The 22,043-nt window shown below is 41.1% G+C and overlaps 3 protein-coding genes across 4 annotated transcripts in view; 1 reads left to right on the forward strand and 2 right to left on the reverse strand.

Annotated features, from left to right (window-relative positions):
• Window positions 1–22,043, reverse strand: part of LOC126403715 (serine/threonine-protein phosphatase PP1-beta catalytic subunit) — a 659,813-nt gene that overhangs the window by 440,604 nt on the left and 197,166 nt on the right. The window lies entirely within an intron of this gene.
• c17h11orf68 (chromosome 17 C11orf68 homolog) overlaps window positions 1–22,043 on the reverse strand; it is a 616,176-nt gene that overhangs the window by 396,961 nt on the left and 197,172 nt on the right. The gene's annotated exons all lie outside the window — the stretch shown is intronic.
• si:ch211-200p22.4 (phosphatidylinositol-binding clathrin assembly protein) overlaps window positions 1–22,043 on the forward strand; it is a 130,713-nt gene that overhangs the window by 84,820 nt on the left and 23,850 nt on the right. Inside the window, exons 11-13 of one of the 2 annotated variants that reach the window (XM_050066435.1) lie at window positions 3,205–3,338; window positions 5,789–5,889; window positions 9,189–9,299. In XM_050066435.1, coding sequence (XP_049922392.1) covers window positions 3,205–3,338; window positions 5,789–5,889; window positions 9,189–9,299 — 346 coding nt within the window. The remainder of the gene's footprint in view (window positions 1–3,204; window positions 3,339–5,788; window positions 5,890–9,188; window positions 9,300–22,043) is intronic. The other variant, XM_050066436.1, reaches the window with a different exon arrangement.

Raw genomic sequence — 22,043 nt, forward strand, 5'->3', positions numbered from 1 at the left:
GCGGCTGAGGCTGGTACAGCAGGAGGGTCTGTTCATTAATCTGCTCAAAGTCCAAATTCTTTTAAAGGTGGAAGAGTTTGTAAAGTCAATTGGATCATTTCCATACCTTTAAAGTTTGAGTTTCAAACTGAATTAAAACACTTGGGTGTCCATGGATAAATAAAACAGACAAAAGCGCTGTGAGTAGCAGCATTTCTGTTTCCACACCTTTGTTCTGTAAATTGCTTTCCTTGTGTGCCTAGCAAAACATAATTTCATGATTTTTGTTCTACTGTTGTTATTTCCCAGTACATGTTCCCACATGATAACACACAAATGTATTGATCCCGGCGGAGAGATTAGGTCATTGCAGCAGCAAACGTAATAAGATCCAGCGGGAAATACAGGCACATGGCACAAGAAATAAGCAATAAAACGGCAAGAATGATCACATCAATCAATAAAGCAATAAAATGTAATGTAGTCACTTATGGGATTATATCATAACAGTGTAGACAGCCTGAACATGTCATATTAACTATACAGAGGAACAGAGTGTTTTACTTTTCATTGATTTTAAAACGTATTAAATTGCTGTAACGATGATCTTTTCATAAAACCAAGCTGTCCATGCAGCAAAGAGACGCAACCATTTTTTAAATTGGTGTTATATTACCAGAGAAAACAGGAAAGGGCTGTCGTATTTACTTACGCTCAAGAGGTTGAAAACCTACAATTACCAGAATGCACTGCGCCGCACCGGACCAATAAATGCTTCCGCTGGTGGGTGACGTAATGCAAGCTCGGCCGTTTTTCCACAGGAAACAATATAGCAGCTGGCTGGTATCAAACAATCTCGAAAAACAGTTAAACGGTAAGCTAAAATATGTTTCTGAAAACAATTTAGGTTAGTTTTACAATACAGGAACCAGTATGGCACCCACTTCCTGTTCTCAAACTCTAGCCAAACAGGGCACTTAAATATGTTTCTGAAAACATTTTAGGTTAAAAATAGGTGACAGAGTGACAGAATCTTGGTTCATATTTGATCAGCACTGATTAGTATCTCTTTTTTTTTCAGTATTTACAATACAGGAACCAGTATGGAGCCCACTTTCTGTTCTCAAACTCTCATATTACAGCCAAACAGGGCACTAAATATGTTTCTGAAGACACTGTAGGCTAGCTATAGGTAACACAGAGCAGAATCTTGGTTCATATTTGATCAGTACTGCCTGGTTTAAGAAGGACAGAGAGGGGCAGGTCCCTCTCTTGATCTGCTTTGAATACTCTACATACATACAATACATACATGTGAGTTGTCGAGTGTTGGAGATATCAGTCATAGAGATGTCTGCCTTCTCTCAAATATAATGGAACTAGATGGCACTCAGCTTGTGGTGCTCAAAGCTCCAGAAAGTACATTTCAAGACCCAACAGCAATGTCTCTTTCTAGAAGTCATGACCCAATTACTCAAGATAATCCACAGATCTTGTTGTGAGCAGTTTCATGTAGGAACTATTTTCTTTCTACCGAACTACACCCACCAACCATATGCAGAAGCATGTATCTGCATCTCATGGATGAGAGGCTCATGACAGTGCAAGATGTCCACGTTCATGGTGTCGGCTGAACCATAACGTTAGCTAGCTCAGTGGTGCTAGGTCAGCTAGCAGTAGATGCACGCTTCCTTCTGCATGATAATAAAGTAGGCAGGTGTAGTTCCTTAGAAAGAAAATATAATATAGAAAAAAATATAGATAGTTCCTGCATGAAACTGCTCATAGCAAGGTCTGTGGATTATCTTGAGTAACCAGGTCATGATTGCTAGAAAGAGACATTGCTGTTGAGTTTTTTTCAAATGTATTTTTTGGCGCTTTGAGCACCACAAGCTGAGTGCCATCTAGTCCCATTATATTGAAGGGAAGGCAGACATCTCTACAGTCGATCTCTCCAACACTCGGCAACTCACACCAAAACAATCTAGACTGACAAATAGAACCACAGGTAAGAGGAACAATATGTAGTTTTGATTTTGGAGTGAACTGTCCCTTTAAGATTTGTTGCTATATAGCAACATCTTAAGCTACAGAGTGTAGGGGAAGTTGTTGACAGTCAGATTTCTCCGCTGTTACCAGCATACATCAAACTGACCCTGAAGCAACATTTCCAAATTCATGCAAGAAATGAAAGTCTGGAGGAGGTAGGGAGGTTTTTTATTTTTTAACAGCAAATGTGTAGGAGCGCCTTCAAAGTGCTGGAGTGTTGATCTTGGATCAGCAGGTAAAATCACTCTGGGTGGTTTTACTGTGTGGGTTTCTTACCTGAGAGCAGTTTGAGACTTGAAAATGTTTGGTTGGACTGGTAGTCATGCAAATATATCAGCAGTATTTCGCCACTGTTTGTGTGGAATAAAAGTAATTTGCAGGCTTCTTATGTCTCGATTGAATCGGCATGAATCAACTCAAACGAGGCGAAAATTTAAAACCGATCTCTGGCTTGTTCGTCATGTTGTTTCAGTTTAGCTTCAGCGGTGGCTGGACTTTGCTGATGTTTGTACATCTGTCACCAGAGAGAACAGCAGTCTGCATTTCAGCTGCACCTGGGTCTCTGCAGGACAGGGTCAGATACGGTTATAGAGGCTTTTAGCATCACGACAAACAGTGCTGGAGAGCTTTTTGTCACCAGAAACCAATATAATTTGTTTTGGAGTACTTTAAACTAATCATCCGTCATTATATATATTGTGTATGCTGAATCCCACACCACCAGACAACCTTGGCAGGCAACACCAAGCAATAAACTGCATTTAGAAACTGGATGCAGGCCTGGCGTTTAGTCTTAAAGCCAAGAGCTGAATATCTGAATATCACCAAAAGATGCAAATTTAAACATCTTGCTTTATGCTTTTACTTAAAATGACTCAATATTGGGCCTGTTTGCAATGAGATACTTGACAGGATCTTAAAACAACAAGAAGTTACAGGAGGACAGCTGTGAGAATTTCGGGTGTTTTTTTTTTTCCCCTCTATGAGAGATTGTGTTTGTGCATTTGTCTTTGTTCGCACCTTCAAATGAAGAGATTGTGTTTGTCATTTTCCAGGATTTCAGTTTACTGGAAACAGTATTATTCATTTCCAGTGGGAAATGACTGTTTAACCATTGTTTTCCTGATCACATTGTGGTGTTTTTCTTTTGGTTTGGTGTGTGTGTGTGTCCTCCAGGACCAGCGCCTGAAGGAGATCGGTATGCAGACTCCACCCTCTGCCTCCCCCAACAGCCAGACGATAGGCAGTGCCAACAACAACCACATCACACAAACCCCAGAGTTGTTCACCTCCACGCTGTCCACCAACAGGTACACACACACACACACACACACCAGTTTGACTCCATATACAGTAAGATGTTGACCAGTTTAAACCAACTGAAGTCCTCATTATTTTTTAAGATATTAAATGATAAACTCAGATAGATATAATTATTCTGTTTCCTGCAGCTGTTTCAAAATAAAAGCCATCTAGTGTTTCACCAGTTGAATGCTTTTAACCTGAACTAGTAGCAGAAGGAAAGCTCAGTTTGCATTAGGAGTTAATTTCACCTATTAGTTCAGGCTAATGTCAATGAGAATGGCGGACCCCGCCACCCACTCACAATGACTACATTTACATGCACACTAATATTTCACTATTATTCCAAATATGGCAACATTCTGAATTTGATGAGGGTCAAGTAAACACCATATGCAGTTTGGATATTCCAAATTAGGCCTTTATCTGTGTGAGCATTTATATGCTGATATTATTTGAGTTTTAACCCTCTGGAGTCCACGGACTCGCCGGTGCGTCCAAATCACATGACCGATTTAAGATGACGTAGCAGCAAGACGCAGCCTTGTGTCGAACGTGTGAACCTCGAACTACATACCACGTTTAAATTGTGTTAATAGGCCAAGTAAAACCAGACTTATGATAAATAATTTACGCCATGCTTTTTCCTGAATATTGTCGTCACGTTTGGTGTGTGTTTGGTGCAGGAAGAAACGGTAAACACGGGCTATTCTAACTAAAGCGCTCGCAAGCAAAGAAAAAACATGACACCCCCTTTCCTATTGGTGTTTTTGTGTAATTCTAGGTCCAATGTGTTAATACAGAATGTCAAAATGAAAACATAACTGTAAAGTCACACAGTTGAGGTTGTGCTGAAAAAAATGACACCAAACAAGGCAAGGTAAAGAGTTTTTAAGGTGAAATTTAATGGTAAAATCAAAAGTAGTCAAAAACGGGCAATTGTACCCTTGACCACAAAAGGTTAATAGCATTCTTCAGACTTGTTTATGACTTGCAGCACGTTCAGAATATGCGTCTCACTTTGGGTTTTTACTGCAGTGTGTGACACACAGCCTCTTGTCTGTTAAATGTTAGCTCTGTGCATTGTCATGGATGCATTGTACGCAAACCAACTAGCCAACAGTTAGCAAGGCCAAAGGTTAGAGATGCATGGCAGAAAGAAAAGCTCACTTTCTGGTCAAAAGACGAAACACACCAACTTTTGAAGATTATTAGATTTGTAGATTATGAAAAATACGTGCAAATATCGCAACACAGACCTTTTAATCCTTCAATTACCAAGAAGTTTGGTTGAAGAAATGAAGGGGAGGCTGCGCCGTGATAAATGACATGTTAGGGCACATTAATTGTAGTATGTACAGCTGCATGTAAATGGAAATATTAGTGGAATATTCAGTCTCATTAGCCATGTGAACAGCTTAGTAGTGGGCACCCAGTAGCTCAATGGATGGAGCGGGCATTGCATGTACAAAGGCAGTGTCCTCGCCGCAGCAGCTCTGGGTTCGATTCCAGTCCATGGCCATTTGCTGCAAGTCATCCTCTCTCTCTGCCTCTTTCATGCTTAACCTGTCCTGTCCAATAAAGGCAAGATTAAGAAAAGTTAAACAGGATAGTAGGAATATTGTCTTTTTCGGAATAAGGGCAAAAGCAGGAATATTTTGTGCATGTAAATGAAGTGATTCATTGCAGAAAAAATCTATATCAATGTGAGGTTGCGTTTAATGGATTTTTTTAAGATTATGTCTGTATATATGTTGAAGATAAAACCCAACTTATCTCTCCTGTGGTCCTCTTAGAATGAAGAAAGGGTAAGATGACAGTAGGAATGGCTAAACACGCAGAACAATAGAAAATGGACTTATAAATGGCTGTTATTGTTCAACAATCTATTTCTTTTTAAATGTAAAGAAAAACTCTGCAGGCTGTTTTAGATTTCCTCCCCAACAAAACAAAATCCCTGTATCAAATCCCCGACTGATCTCGGCTGTAATAGAGTCACAGTAAGACTATTTGTTCTTGATAATCGGTATAGAATTTATTCTCAACATGCACACGCTGTTAGACGCTCTGAATTTACTGCTCCTAACTGTTTTATTGCCCCGTGGAAGTTTTTACAGCCCTTCAGAGAGCGAGGATTAATCTTTATCTGTGACAAACGAACATTTTAACTGGTGACTTTGGCTATTTATGCTAGATTGATTAAATATTAATGCTCATCGGTCTTTCCATACCTCTCTCTTCTGTTTCTCTACATCTCTCGCTGGTTTCTCTGTCATTCCTTTCCATCATTCGTCACATCTCTGTCCTTTATTCTCCTCTCCCTCTTATTCTTTCCTGTCTCAATTTCTCTCTCCTTTCTCTATCCTACCACTTACCTCTTTCTTCTTCTTCCTCTCTTATTATCCCTCTTTCCTTCCTGTTTTCCTTCTCTCTGTCTCTCCACTCCTTTGCTCCTCAGTGTGCCCAATCTGAACAGTGACCTGTTTGATCTTCAGCCGGCCTTCATCCCCGCTGTGCAGAGCACTCCTTCAATCTCCACCGCCAACAGTGCCTGGGGAGGTATGCTACCTACACACATACACACACATAGAGAGAGACCTATGAAACAGACACGCCTGCATTTACACATATATGAAGGCGCAGACATGCAAATAGGACAGACATCTACCTACATGCACGTACACAGATCAATGAGCAGAAAGTCAGTATGTCATTTTTCAAAGTGTGTTTGGCATTCTGGGGATATTCTCCCTCTGGCCAGTCATTCACATGTCTGCCCATCCATCTGTCGAGCCATTCGTTTGTCTTTTTATGTAAACCATCCATCCACCCATCATCATCGCTCCCTCCTTTCCTTCAGAGACTAATGTTGCATGACCCAGCCGGTGTCTTGTGTAGAGACACAGTTAAACAAGTCTCAGGCGCAGGTGTTTACATTGTAAATACTCCCAGTATTTTTGTAATAATGAATCCTGTAACCAGCGCGAGCAGGCCCCGGCTCCTCGTTTCCTTGTTTGTCAGTGTTGAAAATGTGGCTGCGGCAGAAATGCTGAGCAACAACATTGACTTTCACATATTAGCTTTTGCTGTACAGTACAGTATATTCCCCCCTTGTATTTCTGGGGGAAAAACGTTGACATTTCAGCTCAGAATCAGCCAGCTCGCATCAAAAAGCAGTACAGAGATACATCTGGAAGCACTGTTAGCGCGCAGTATTACAGGCTTTATGACAGAGGATTAAACTGAAGCCATTAGTTTGGCCAGACTTCAGAGTCAGAGCTACTTCTCAGCCCCTCACTATCAGTGGTTCTGACACGGAAGCCGAGATAACTATCCCCCGTGCTTTTCTCAAAAACAACACAAAGGATACTTAAACGCCCAAGGCTATAAACGTCGAAAACAGTGATGAAGAGTTCAGTCAGGCTGTTGAATGAAGAACATATTTGTGATCGTCCAAAGGTAAAAGTTTGATATTTGGGGAAATACGCTTAATTTACTTTCTGGCAGACAGTTAGATGAGAAGATTGATATGACTCTTAAATGGAGCTGTAGTCAGTTGACGGTTAGCTTAGCATAGCACAAAGACTCGAAGACAAGGAAATGGCTAGTTCAAATAGAATTCACCAAGCAGCACCTCTACAGCTCACTTATTATTAAGACGTTGTGTCTGTGCTGTTTAATCTGTACAAATGCCAAAATGGAAAACAACAGTTTGCCATTTCACAGGGGTTCTGGTTCCCGGACTATTTCTTGGCTCGAAGCAGTTTCCAAGCAGCCAGCAGAGACTTCAGGAAGTCACTGTGCATGGCCAAGAAACAGTTTTGGCCAGTGAAACAAAACGAATTACACAAGCAAGATATAACATGTTAATTTGTGAGCTTTAGAGGAGCTGGTTGGTGGATTTTTAGACAGAGCCAGGCTGACCATTTGCCCTGTTTACAGTCTTTATTGAAGCTAAGCTAAACTAACCAGCCGTAGCTTCATATTTAAAGGAATACTTCAACCCCAAATAATCTCATGTATATCAGTTTCGCACCCAGTGTTATGCTGAATTAGTGAAGAAAACTTTGTTTGTCGCGCAGGCTCCACAGTGAACGAAGAATCCAAAAACAGAAAATGCTTGCTGAATTAAAGTCAAAGGCGACCACGTTCTACAACAGCAAATCATTATCAGAACGTCTGTTTACAAGCTCTCTCACAACTCCTGCAGTACAATCCAAGTCACATTTATCCAGTCGTATGCTCTGTATTTTCCAAACAGCCCTTTTTGATGGCGTCGGGGTGGCCACGGCTCCTTAAAAAGTCTTGAAATGTCTTGAAATTTACTAATGCAAGGCCTTAAACAGTAAAATTGTCTTAAATTCAAATTCAATGGGTCTTAAATGTTTTGTAGTCACATCACCAATGTAATTTTTGGTGTTGGGGCCAAAGGAAACATCATTTTAACAGGAGGGAAACACTGTTCGACGGGCCTGTCTGTAGCTGTCTGTTTGGGAAGTACTGAGCATAGGACTGGATAAATGGGACTTGGATTATACTGCACAAATTGTTTGGGAGCGAGAGTTTGTAAACTAGTTGTTTTGGTGTAGTTTTGCTGTTGTTGAACCTGTTTTTGGATTCTTCGTTCACTCCAAGTTTTCTTCATGAATTCATTGAAACGCTGAACTAAAAATGAAACGTATCAAAGCTCTCTTCAAATCCAGACTCCCATTGACAAAAACAGTCATTTTACCTCACTGAACACGGTAGCTGCTGGTCTACGACTGCCTCAATCAGTTGGTTTTTGTGTGACTTCAGTGTTTTGTTCAGTGGAGTTTGGCTGTGAAGAGAGCAAAGATACGTTTCACTTTTAGTTCAGTTCTCCGTTGCAAAGGGCTGTCTGTTTTGGAAGTACTGAGCATACGACTGGATAAATGGGACGAGTTGTGTGAGAGTTGATTAACTAGATGTTTTGGTATAGTTTTGCTGTTGAATCCGTTTATGGATTCGTCGTCATCTACAAGTTTTCTTCATGAATTCAGTGAAACACTGGGTTAGTAATTGATGTACAAGCAGCCATTTGGGGGGTGAAGTATTCTTTTAAAAACAGATTCGAGAGTGGTATCAATTTTCTCATTTCATTAAATCATGGCATGTGTTTCACCAGATGTAAGCTTATTTTAATTTGTGCCATAGCAACTTATCCAATATCCAGCTTCAGAGATATTTTAGTGCATAATATGTGAGGCGCTAGTTCAGTAAATCACATTAAAAAACAGTGACTTCATCACACAAACTCTATCAGTTTACCATTTTCTATCTGCCATGTTAAATTGCTGTCAATTCTCGATCATCTCTATGAGTCACTGTTATGTTTCCTGAAAAGTTAGTTGTTACAGTCACAGTAGACCACAATAGGCACAGCGGTGTCTTGTGAATTTCGTGGCGTATTGTTGTTGCGTGGACTCCACAAAGACAACCGCTCTCTGAGGCTTCAAACCCTAATCCCCAACAGGGATGTGGATGAAGACAAAAAGACAAAAGGTGCATCAGTGGATTTTCTCGTGCACAGGCTTAACTCTCCTCTGAAAGCCTGACATTCCCGACAGCCTACACACAATCCCAAGTTACTAAGCAACAACAATGGCAGTACTCTGGAGACTGTAATGTCCATGTTTCTAATCTAATGGGATTAGTTTAGCGGGAGGTGGTGGAATCCTCACCAGAGCAAAGCCCCGATTTCCATCCAGGCTGAATCACAGTTTGATGTATATATCTACAGTTATTTCAAAGCTGTGTCAGATAGTCCAACACTTATCTCGTGCAGCTTAAACATTCACACAGGGTTTTAATCGGTCACATTTAACTGCATCCCCCAGGATTGGAGAGCCAGCCTCTGCAGCAGACCACCGCAGCCATGGCTGTAGATTTCGATGCTGTGTTTGGGAATAATTCCACGCCCAGTAACAACGGTCCACAACCTGCAGCCGGTAAAGCCAGCTTTGTCTGACTGTCCAGACAGACTGAGAACTAAAACCTTTGCACTTTGCTGGCAGCACAAACATAGCACTTAACTAACCCTCTGACTAGCTCCCTGCGACTTGTTGTTCCTGCTAATGGGTGGGTGTTTGTAGCCTGTTGTTTGACCTCTTACATGCAGTCTCTTAATACCGTAATGACAGTAACCATGACTCTACAACCCAGAGATGAGGGATCAGTTAACTTTATATTAAGTTGCATTTTTTATTTTAATGCAAAGCTCCTGAAAACTTGGTTCCAAATCGCAACAATTCAGGTCAAAGATCAGAAAACAAAAACATCTGTAGGTATTATTTATTGAGAATTTCTCATAGTGCACACAGACACAGGTATTTTTGTAAACATAGCTTTTTTAATGTGGCTTTTTGTCCCCACACAAACTATGTTTTAAGTCACTAAAAACAAACCACACCGTCCATGGTGAAGATTTTTAGAAACTCTATTTTCAGTGTTGATGTGTAGACAGATCTTTTGGCCAGTGAAATCAGAGTGTGCGCCATGATCTGAGGTTCCTACCATTTTTTTCCCCATAAAGGGTTTTTTTGGGGAGTTTTTCCTTATCGGTTGTGAGGGTTCAAAAGACAGAGGGATGTCGTATGCTGTAAAGCCCTCTGAGGCAAATTGTGATTTGTGATAATGGGCTTTATAAATTAAATTGAATTGAAATTATCTCCTTTGTGAGGCGTCACAAATGAGGCAACATTTCATGCAGTGGCGGACATGTTTACTCTTCCGCTATATTGACGTACAGAGGTTGCGATAACATGCTTGTGTGGACGGGATTTTTTTTAGAACGAAGAAGGGAAAAACCCCTTTTACAAACATACCTGTGTGCGTGTGGACAAGGCTTTACTCCCGGCTAAACTCAGCTAATTTGCTTCTTCAGGGCTGTGAGTGTGCAAATTGATCAGATTTTAGTGACAGCATATGGTAGATATCGCTAAATCCTCATTGGTGCATGAACATGTGTGACATCACATTTTTTTGTCAGGGCTCCACAAACTTGAAACTAGTAAGAAAGCCCAGAGAAAACAACAAGATAAGGAAAATTGTCTCCTTTAAAACAACCAAAACGGTGCTAGAAATGTGTCCATCTTCATTTATTTATTATTTGATTGAACCAAAAGTTAACTGATCCCAGTCCAGATTCTCCTCAGTTACTCGTTTTTTCTTTCAGGGTTCCTTCACAGGTCTGCAAATTCCACAAATATGAGCAGTTAATCATTTATTTTACAGAAGATGAACCTATAGTAAACGAGTTAAATAGATCTTGTCAGCATTTGTAAAATGATCCTGAAACAGAAAGGGATAAATGATTTAATCACCAATCAAAATCATCAAAATCTATTGACAAAACTAACATCTAGAAGTCTTGACTGGAATAAACGATGTGAAGGAACCCTGCCTCCAAACACTTTAGCTTCTCTTGTTGTGGTTTCCCACTTGGTAAGGTAACAGCTTTAGACTGATGGCTCTTAAGTGTTGCAGGTCTGGGACTTTGGCTTCGAGCCCTCTTATTGGCTTACTTTCTTGTAACCTCTCAGCGACTGACACAATCAATCTCTGTACTTCTCAACCCTTTCGGGTCCCAAGACATTCCTGCAAAGCATATCATTTTAAGGCAGGGCGAGTTATCGACAGCTCCAAAACAAGGCCCAGCAGATAAGAGCGACTACCCTCAGAGGATGTCTAAGTACTATTTTCATCATCAAGAGAGGAAAAAGTTAGGAAAGAAGAGCAGGTTTCAACTGCAAGAGTTCAGATGGAGTTACAGAAGTTAGATTCTTCATCAATTAATCTAAAGGACAAGTAAAAAAAATATTAGATTGTTTTTTTCTTATTGTCAATAAATCCTATGAAAAGACCAAAACCAAAATATTGTCTTTGTAGCTAAACCTTGATGTAGCTAATTTCTCTATGTCTGTTAAACTAAACTATTAAAAGCACAGCCACACTGTTGCCCTGGGAGACCTGTTCCTTCATCATGATGGTCATGGGCGCTTAAGGTTTTATTTTTAGGTTCAGTCCCACACGCACCGTCTGTGCTGCTGTAAATACTTAATAGCACACCAAATGTGTATTAATCCACGACTGAAAATAGTGCCCAACAGATGCACTATTTTCCCATCTGAGTAACATTTGGTAATAACTACAGCATGTAGCTGTTTTAGAAAATCATGTAGCCTTTTTATAGATGCATGGCTACAGTGAGAGTGCCACAAACATGTTGAAATTGTCTGAATATTTTGAGAGGGGGCGCCCACTGACTCACCTGGTGGAGTGGGCGCACCATGTCCATGGCCCTTTGCTCCCTCTCTCTCCTACTTTCACGCGTTATCTGCCCCATCAAAAATAAAGGCAAGAAACTCCAAAAAATATCTTAAAAAAGTTTTGGGAGCTGTACTATTACATATTTGGTTTTGGTCTTTTAATCAGATTTTTTGGCAATGACAGAAATTTTGAATATTGCCAAAATACTCCTCAAATTTCAGTGGAAAGCTTTGTTAATAAATGGCACCACTTTGGCTCAATCCGACTCTTATTTTTTACCCCACCCCTTCGTTTTCGAGTTCCCCTTTGCTCCTCGGAACAGAGTTACAAGGGGTAGTGGTTGAACTCTCAAGACCCTGATACCTCATCGGTAGTCGATGCCCTTTAGATATACATATACAGACCTTGTTACAGGTAGTGATGGCCAAATGAAGCCTCATGAACCACTTTCTTTATTTTCTGACCCCACCAGATGGCGCTCTTGGTTTAAAGATAAAGGCTGAAGAACTTGCAATGAAGTGTGCTTTTAAACCTTTGTTGAACAGACAGCGCCATCTGGTGGCTTCAGAAAATAAAGACAGTGGTTCATGAGGCCTCATTTGGCCATCACTAGTTACAGCTTAAGTTTCATGCTATCATTCAAGCAAGTCATTTAACACGAAAGAAAACTGCTGCATTACCAGGCCACTATTGGTGCTCTATAAGCTAACGTTAGAAACTCGTGCTCCTACTAGTGTTGTCACGATACCAAAATCTTTGTTTCGGTACCAATACCAATATGAATTTCAATACTTTTCGATACTCTTCGGTACTTTTCCTAAGGAAAAGTCCTTTTGGATACAAACCTTTAGAACAATAAATAGTAGGGGTGTAACGGTACCAAAAAAATCATTGTTCGGTAAGTACCTCGGTACGGACGTCACGGTTTGGTAACTCAAATGTTCCACCAAGTTTGTGTTGTCTCGTGTTGTCTCCCTTTGCGAGGCAGACTTTCTCTTGTCTTTTTTCACGTGTGCCAGCTGCGAATGTTGATACAGGTGTTGTCATACACACCACTTGCGCAATCTGTGCTCCAATAGGAACAAGAAAGGCGTTTGTGTGCATAATTGAGTAAAATAAATTAACTAAATTAATGAATTGAATCAATTTCAAAGTACCGGTATTTTCCAAATGCAGTATAGTACCGTTTGGAATACTCTAGTACCGCGGTACTATTTTAGTACCGGTATACCGTGCAACACTAGCTCCTACCCTGCCAGTCTGCACTGATATTAGAGTTGCGGTTACAAGTGCTACCAGACTTAAGTTAAATTTCGAGCATCATATGCTAATAAAGGGAGGTAATGCGACATGGTAATTTGTCAAAATGCAGGACTGTCATGGACAAATCAGCAGTAACAATGTAACGTTAGCAAGCTAGCTAGTTAGCTATCAAGGCATCTGGATACTTTTCGTGATTTATTTTATTTTTTTAAGCTTTTTGTAAATAAAAGGACCAGAATATATTAAACCAGCATTAAACAAAATAAAGCAATGGTTATTGTAATTTGTTAAATCTTTGTTAATGATGGAAATATATTTGTAGGTTTTTTTGTTGCTTGTGCGACCATCTTGCCATGTTTTCTCCTAACACTCAGTTTAAAAACCTTTGTTTGGAGGGTCACGTAGCCTGAACACTGCGCCTTACCCCTCTACCCCGACAAGAATCGGGACACCCCAAACCTAGACGTGAATGCACAAAATGGAGGAGCAAGGGCTAACTAGTTGGGGCAAGTGGTGTGTTGATGTTGGGCCTTTATCTGAGAGTTATTTGTTTTCATTGGTGTAAACAGTCATTGATATAATATCTTAAATCGTTCTAATAGTCATTTGGACCAGTAATTGCTCTAGCAAATTTCTGTGTCTTTCTACTTTCTCAACAATCAGTAATGTTGCCTTTTTTCGTCCAAACTAAAGTCTCACTCCAGTCAGTTTTTTAGGTTCAAACATTTTGCCTGTCTTTATCTAGCAGAGCATATTATTTCACAGCGCCGCCGCCGCCCATCAATTAGCATTACTGGAAATTTGCCAGGATTAATCAGCCAGCTGTTTCACACCAGCAGTCGCTGCACACGCCGTTCAAGTTTGTATGACTTAATCGAAACAGTATTATCATTCAGAGCGAGATCGCTAATTATACATCTGGAAAATCTTAAAATCCTCCAAATGGACTCTGAAGCGATTTCATTAGTTGTCTTTTCCATGTGACGCATCGCTGTCATCATTATTAGGAGCATTAGTTGCGTTTGTACAGCTGTAGCGTTGCCTCTTCAAACATTTGCCTAATAAAGCTTGTTTTTCTTTTGTGTTTTTTTTTTTTCAAATGTTTAAATAGTGCAGATTCTTTCCAGGAGCTGCTGACGTTTTTTGCCTGGCTTGCTCTAATCTTGTTTAACCCCATCGGACTCTTGTGCTCTGCTCAGAAGTAACAGTTGGAGGCTTGTGACTCCGGCGTGCAGCCTGGTCCTGGCTTTGGACAGACTAACTCCCTTCTATTAATAGAGCCTGTGTTGAAGCTGTCACTACAACTACCAATACACCATCTGGGCAACTGGCAGCATCTCATGTGTGTGCGTGTGTGTGTGTGAAGCTACTCTACTGTGTGTGTGTGTGTGTGTGTGTGTGTGTGTGTGTCCATGCATTGTATTTTGTCCACATGTATCTTTATATGTTAGTGTTTGTAACTGTGTGTGTCCACGTCTGTTCGCACGTCGTCTGTCATTGTGCTCCGTCCCATCTGTCTGCTACTACTCGTCTGTTTTGTTTTGTTGTTGTTCACACCGTTCCCACCCTCCTCCTCCTTCCTCCCTCCCTCCCTCCATTTATTTCATCTCCCTCTCTGTCTTTGCCTCACCGTCTCCCCATCACACTTCACAAGGCAAGAGTCACCCAGGCAACTCCTTTCCATCTGCTCTCCTCCTCCTCCTCCTCCTTCTCCTCCTTGTCCTTACAATTCAAAGTCCTCTCTCCTTCTTCCTCTGTCTCCTCTGCAAAGTCTGTATTCTTTATCCAATTTTTTTGGTCCACTTTTAACTGGTATCTTACTGTATTTGTGTACGGAGAGCTGGAGGCGTAGTTGTTCCTTTTATATCGAAATTTTATTTATTTATTTTTTTACAGGCAGTGCACAATGTGTGATGTCTTTATAATGTATTCTGAATTTCCCATCCTTCATATCTGTTTTGTGTTGTCCGTTTTGACGGTTCCTGCAATTATTTTTTCTTCATATTCTAACACAGTTATGCTTCTGTTTTCTTTGGAAGATTGCTGTTGTTTATTTAATTTGAGCAAATTAATCTTTCTGTTAATGCTGTATCAACTGTAGTTCTCCTCACAGAGGGATTCAGTCTCCCCCATTTTTAATCAAGTTATTAAGTTGGTTTTCAAATCAGATTTTGAGATTTGCAACTTAATTTAATAGTGCATGTGTCTCTGCTCATATCTATACCGTTTCATTCTGTTACATTCAGCTATTTATTGTCTCAATCTCTGCTCATGCGTGTACATGGACATGAATAACTTGTATATGATCGGGTTTCTGGAGTATCCTGCGTAAGTGTTGGAGCATTTAAACACCATATTCCATTTTCAGGAACCTGAATATGCCCACTGGTGTGTTCTTGAGTCCAATTCAGACCAAAGATTCGTGATGAGATGAAACCATTTCAGAACGTTGCAGAGAAAAGTTCCCGGCTGATGATGTCACCTGCAACTCAGCTGGTCAAATTGCCGGTGGCTGGTTTTAGAACATAAAGCACATCACCTGTTTCTTCAGCCAATCAGCTTGTAGTCAAGTCCACTCATCAAGTCAAAATGAACGCAGACAGTGTGTGCTGCAGCAGGTGCTCTGTCCCCACCGAGCCCTCTGTTTACGTCCTCACTGTGTGCTGGTGTCGGACAGTGAGTCGCTACCTGCTGCTCGCTGTATGTGCTTGTACCCCCTCATACACACATTCACACATTCTCATTGACTGATTAATTGGCACTGCTTACTTAAATTATTGTGGTGTATTTATTATGAATACAGTCCATCTGATGCTTGTTGTGTCTGTTATTTGCCCTTTCATCACTACTACAAATGCAACTGTAGCCAGTATCTCACTATCACTATCCTCATTCATATTTTAAGAAGCTACAAATTATATTCAGCCACTAAATAAGCCTGAAAAGCTTCAAATAGAACAGAAGTACAGAGAATTGTTGCATAGCGATGATACACCATCTCATCTAGTTGCATTGGTGTGAACCGGCAGGTTTTTAGAACGTGTGCGTTGCAACTAGTTGACTGTTTTAACTCGTCTCGTCACGAACCTTTGGTCTGAACTGGGCTTTAAAGAAACCAAGACACTGTTGCATGTATACACCTTATCCATCCTGGTTATTGAGAGCCTCTGACTACCTGCACAGGTACTCCAGCCAAGTGGCGTAACCAAAACACAACAGCGGCAGAGAAAGCGTCTCACTTCTGTAGCACTTAAGAAATGCAGTTTTGTCTTTCCATACTTAAAGAGGCTGCAAATCTGCAAAGAGGCCAAACATAACCAAATGTCACACTTGAGTTGAGAGGCAAAGTGAAACAGAAGCTCAGCAACAGGCCCTGTGCAATGATGCTGCTTCTCTTATATCTAGGCAACACAGTTATTTCATAAAGGCACATTTCATAGTTTCAAGCTGCTTTCCTGAGTAGCTCAGTATGTAGTGAAAGTGTGGTGAGATAGAGAGATGGTGCATGCTTTCAGAGCAGACAGCTATTGGTGATTGGAGCAGAGAAGAAATCAGCAGTTAAGTTGTAAAGTTGTAGTAATTGTAATGTTAAATATTTTCTATCTCTGCTGTCGTCCCCTTTTTTGTGAACCTTTTAGGTGCTTGCACAAATAGACTGCAGTTGCCAGTAACTGGCATACTAGTATTGATAATAATAACCTGATTCGCTGTGCTCATGTCAACACCATGTCCCAAACATGATCATATGGGGCATAAGCCTCATAAAAAGGTTATTCACATCCATGTTAACTCACCCATGTTCAACCCTAATCTCTGTTTGCACAATAAATGTAAAACTAAGGGGTTGCTGAGTTTACCAGCAAACCAGTTGTGCTTTAGTGCTACTATTTAAACCCCCTCTCAGACATGCACATTGTTGTGTAACTCTCTTAATAAGCACCCGAGTCATTTAACGTGAAGGTGCAACGGCAATCCTACGGGGTCAGACTAACTAAGTATAAATTGAAACACATTAACGTAAAGGCTGCAGCAGCACGAGTTTAAATGCATACACAGAGAGTTTAAATGCACATCATGCTCTTATTAAGAGCAGTGTTTTAATAACTGCATCACTCGATTATCACCTCTTGTACGCAAAAGAAAGGTTAAAAGGTTGTGTTAGAATTTAATAACAGTGCGACCTTACATTTCACCTCATTATAACACAAGGACTAACCAGCTCCACACTGCAGTATCCAAACAATGCTGTTTGTCAGTGTCTTCCATTTGAAACATTAGCTCGTGGGGCTGCTGACATTTTGACTGGAATCTGTTAGCTTTTAGCTTCAGTCTCTTAGCATGATGTCATGTATGTAGCCATCAAGTTCATATTTAAGAGCCCTTTTATAAGGGTTGTCATTTTAAATGAGTCAGCTGGGAACATTAAAAAGTCAGCCAGATATGGCATTTTCAACAAACTCATGAATCTGCCAGCTACAGGTGTTATTTCACCAGATAAAATCAATACTCGTCGGCTAGGAAGGAGAAGCCTGCTTTTGTCTACCTCTGCCTGAAATCAAGGACTCATTGTATCAAAGATTTTCAGGTAGTGAATCCCACAAACTGCATATTTACTGTGCAACGGAAAATAGGCTAAGCTGCCGTTGCCTAATGTTAAATAATTAAAGTGATGTTTTTCAGAGGGGCTGAGCATCCCTTGTCACTCACGTCAGGCTTTTCCACACACATGCGCTAGCTTGGCTTGATGGGGCTGGACTGGGCGCATTAGCCCAGTGCAGCAGGGACTTGTGTCTTCATACAATAAGGCTGCTTGCTTGAAGGTGTGTCTTTAAAGTCTGGGTTAAGTAAAATCTGAGATTTACATCCAGACACATTGTACATGTTAAAAAACACTTGTTGAAAACGCAAAAAGACTGGGGAACTGCATGTCTTTGGACTGTGGGAGGAAGCCGGAGTACCCGGAGAAAACCCACGCTGACACGGGGTGAACATGCAAACGCTAACCACTGCACCGCCTGCCGCTGAGTAAGGATGATGAAGCACATCGGATGTCACCGCAGCATGCTTGAATGTGGTTGAGTACACTGTCGGCCCGCCTCTTGAGAAGGTCTATCTCAGGTGCTACTTGGCACAATTCAGCGCATTTTAACTGGTTATGCAAATTATTGCTGTGTGGTTTGACTTGACGCGGCCAAACGTGTCAATGCAAAAGCCTTAACAGTGGTCAATAATTGCGGCTTCAACAGCAGCAAAAGTTTTAAAATCCATCACTGAAGCTGTTTTCTCATGAACTCTTGACAATCCGGAGTTTCTCTTTGACACGTGGCACTCAACAGGAGATTGTCTGTATCCGAGGCGTTCTCACCTACTGGAAATACTCTGCTTGGGTTAGGTGAGGGGTAGTGATGGCCAAATGAAACCTCATCAACCACTGTCTTTATTTCTGAAGTCAATAGATGGCACTGTCTGTTCAACAAAGGTTTGAAAGCACACTACATTGCGAGGCCTTCAGCCTTTATCTCTAAACCAAAAGGGCCATCTGGTGGGGTGAGAAAATAAAGAAAGTGGTTCATGAGGCTTCATTTGGCCATCACTAGTGAGGGGTGGTGCTTAGGTAGAGTGTGCAGGAGGCTAGACATGGCACAGATTGCACCACGGTCACGTAGACAGTTTGTAATTTTGTCAGAAACAACAGTGTCTCTTGCCATTCCTTGAATTTGTCCAATGATTTTGGCCTTGGCCCTTTCCACCAGAAGTTACCGAATCTCGTCATTTCTCCAGTTAGACATTTTCATTGCTGTTTAATGTCCGGTCCAACTAATTTAGACATTTGCATTCTCACAAACAGCTCCTCAGTGTAACGTTTAGAGAATTGCAGATTTGCAGTGTGTAGCTACTACGTATAGATCCCGTCGTATAAACCGTAAGGAATGACAAAAAGCCTTTCCATTAACCAGCAGATGAAGCCGGCAGTGCTACTTATTCCGTGTGTGAAAAGAGCTTTAGATAATCCAACTTAATAGTAGTAAGTAACAGATTTCTCCCTGCCAGTGTTTTGGAATTGAACCCTCGACATGGATTTACTTCCTTCCTTCCCTTTGATCTTAAACTCCATTGACTGTCAAATCCTCTGCTGAAACACCTAAGCTAACACTGATAGCATTATCCTCCCAGTTCAATACAGCGCTCTCAGTGCTCGCTTCATCACCTTCCTCCTCTACCTCCCAATTCCCTCCTTCCCTGTTTTCCTCTTCTTCTATCTGTGCTGTGTGTGTGTGTGTGTGTGTGTGTGTGTGTGTGTGTGTGTGTGTGTGTGTGTGTGTGTGTGTGTGTGGTGTGTGTGTGTGTGTGTGTGTGTGTGTGTGTGTGTGTGTGTGATCTACTGAGTGTTTCACTGTGCCTTCTCTTCCTTCCTCCCCCCTTTTTATCTCCGCTCTCTTCTATTGCTCTCTTGGTTCAATTTAATTCAGTGGGCTTTACTGACACAGTGGTTTAAGAAACAAAAAATCACCCACATTGCCAAAGTGTTTTATCACACCGACAACAATAATGGAAATGCCGACAATGGGAGAGAAATTAGAGTCAAGAGAATTAAAAAGATATTGGTTGCTCTCTTGTCCGCTTTCTTCATTTCCCCCTGTTTTCTCCTTAACTTTCTCCTCCCTCTCGTTTCTTTCTGTCTCCGCGTGCCTCTCCTCCTCTCCCTCCTTTTCTCCCATCTGCTAAGCTAGCAGGAAAAGTGTTTTCTGAATCTCTTGTGTCAGCACCACTGTCAGACCTGCACACCGCTTCCTAACTAAATATTATTCCTCCCTCTTTTTTTTCCCACCATGAGTTGCCTCTGTTTCTTTTTTCCTCTCTCCTCCTCCTCTGTGTTTTGCAGGGAAGCTGTACGTTTAGTTGTCTTGCGTTCACGTCTTTCTTGTTCTTGTTTTGTTTCTCTCCAGATTTGTATTGCCGCCTTGTTCTTGACCTCTTTTTGCACCTGCAGCTCGTCTCAGTTTATTGATTTTTTTAACCCTTAATCGTTACAGGGTAAAGTGAGGAAACAATAGTAGAAAAATATGCATCTTATCGAGGTCAGGCTTTCATTTTCACTTCCAAATTCCCTTTCTTTCTACCACTACTCACCGCTTCTCCTACCAAATACACACACATGTAAACACATACACACACACACACACACACACACACACACACACACACACACACACACCTCCAGGTTCCTACCAGCAGAGTAATACGGAGCCATTAGCAGGATGAGTGCTGACACGGGGAGTTGTTAACAGGCACTTACACGCACACCCGCACACTAACACAGGAAATTACTCTGTCATTTGCACCTACCGGCCAGTTTACTCACTGCCTCTAATACACAAACGCATACATGTTCAGAACTGATCACCCTTCGAAGTCAGCGCGTGTACATGACAGCTAGGAACAGATAAATCAATCATCTAGAACAAGTGCTCCAAGCTACTGAGTCAGGGTTTATAGGCTGATAGAATGAGGCTGCTGCGTGACAGTAATAAAAGAGTAGAGTCTGGGTAGCTGCTTTTAAACAGGAATCTCTGCCCGTGTAGGTAAATGCTAAAAATAGACCAGGAGGAATTCAATTAACAGCGTGGCTCGCAGTGAGATTTGATAGTTCACATTAAGGAGGCACAGCTCAGCAATATTTCTCAGATCAAAACCGTCCAGAGTGGTTGAGGCGTGAGTGAAAAGTTTGGGAAAACTGGGCTGAAAGTTGAGTCGGCTCTTAATAGAATCAGGATAAAATGCCTTTTGAAATTAGTTGCTTCTGCTCTTCAACTCTCTTCATCTCATACATGAGTTTTTCACACTGTTTTTCAGATTTGTGCAGCTAGAATTTGAAAAGTGAACTAAGCCTTTGCTTGTCAAGCTATCTATTTCCATTCCACTCAAAAATCTTTGTGTAATTGGTCCTCAATTTCAGATGGAGGAACACAAAAGCAGGTTACTAATATGCGGTGGGCAACTAGCCTTTCAGTCGCTAGCTAGCTACTTAAGCTAATGTTAGCCCAATGAGTTGGTTGAAAAGCCTTTAGTTTGGTTACAAAAGAAAAAGCTTTTATGGATTAGGACCAACCAATGTGTTAAACAAACATAGCGCTATCGCAAGTAGCCTTGGCCGCAGTGTTAAGTGTTAACCAGACGTTGGTCGATGGGGAAAAAAAATCCTCCACGTTATCTTTAGATTAATTTCATCGACCACAGTGTGCTGAGTGCACTCTACTTGGTAGTGTTGTGTGTTGACCAAAGCGCTTTTTTCCTGTCACAGAGCACTCACTATTTTTAGCCCAGAAGCTAACGTTAGCCATCCAGCTCCACTGTGATTGTGCCCCTGTCAGAAGCTTTGTATTCCAGCCTTGAACTGCTGTGTTTTTGGAGACTTAAGATAAATTCAGTGATAAATCCCATACTGAATAACTTTTGTTATTATTAATCTGTTTTTCTGATCAAAAAGAGATCTAAAAAATGTTTAACTTTGGGTAAAAAGTTGCACTTATCAATGTCACCAGCCTTCTAGTCACAGTGGAGAAGGGACGGGACAAAAGACACAAATACCAGCTGTCACATAGGACAAGTGCTGACCAACAACTGCTGTTTTCAGCTGGGAAAAGAAACTCTTTGGTGGACCAGTGGCCTTATCAAAGTAACACAAGTGACTCCTCAACCAATGCAGATTTGGTCGAATAGAGCATATTGACCAATCAATCAACGAACCAACCAGAGTGTGACAGCCCTAACAGAATCAGAGCCGCTAACATTAACCTACACTCTGATACAGTCCGTCCATCATCCAGGATCATATTTTTATACATTAGAGGATGTGGTCAAGTGAAAGCGGCTTTTTTAATGTGTCCTTTAACCTCAAAAAATAATGTAGTCAACTAATGAAATGCATCTTGGAAGTATCGGTTTCTTGTGTAGCTAGCAGACACACAGTTAATTACATTTCTTACACTTTTAGGACCCTGAAAAACCAACTGACGGTCAGTGTCTGGCAGTATGTTATCGACTGTCGCCCTAGTTTTTGCGGTGTGTCTCTTACTGTTGGCCCTTGTCTGCTTTTTGTAGGCCAATTTAGCATATTGATCTTGCATCCCAGCCGGTGGACTCAATTGGTGAGTGATATC

Source organism: Epinephelus moara, chromosome 17 (assembly GCF_006386435.1).
Source record: "Epinephelus moara isolate mb chromosome 17, YSFRI_EMoa_1.0, whole genome shotgun sequence".
NCBI lineage: Eukaryota > Metazoa > Chordata > Actinopteri > Perciformes > Serranidae > Epinephelus > Epinephelus moara.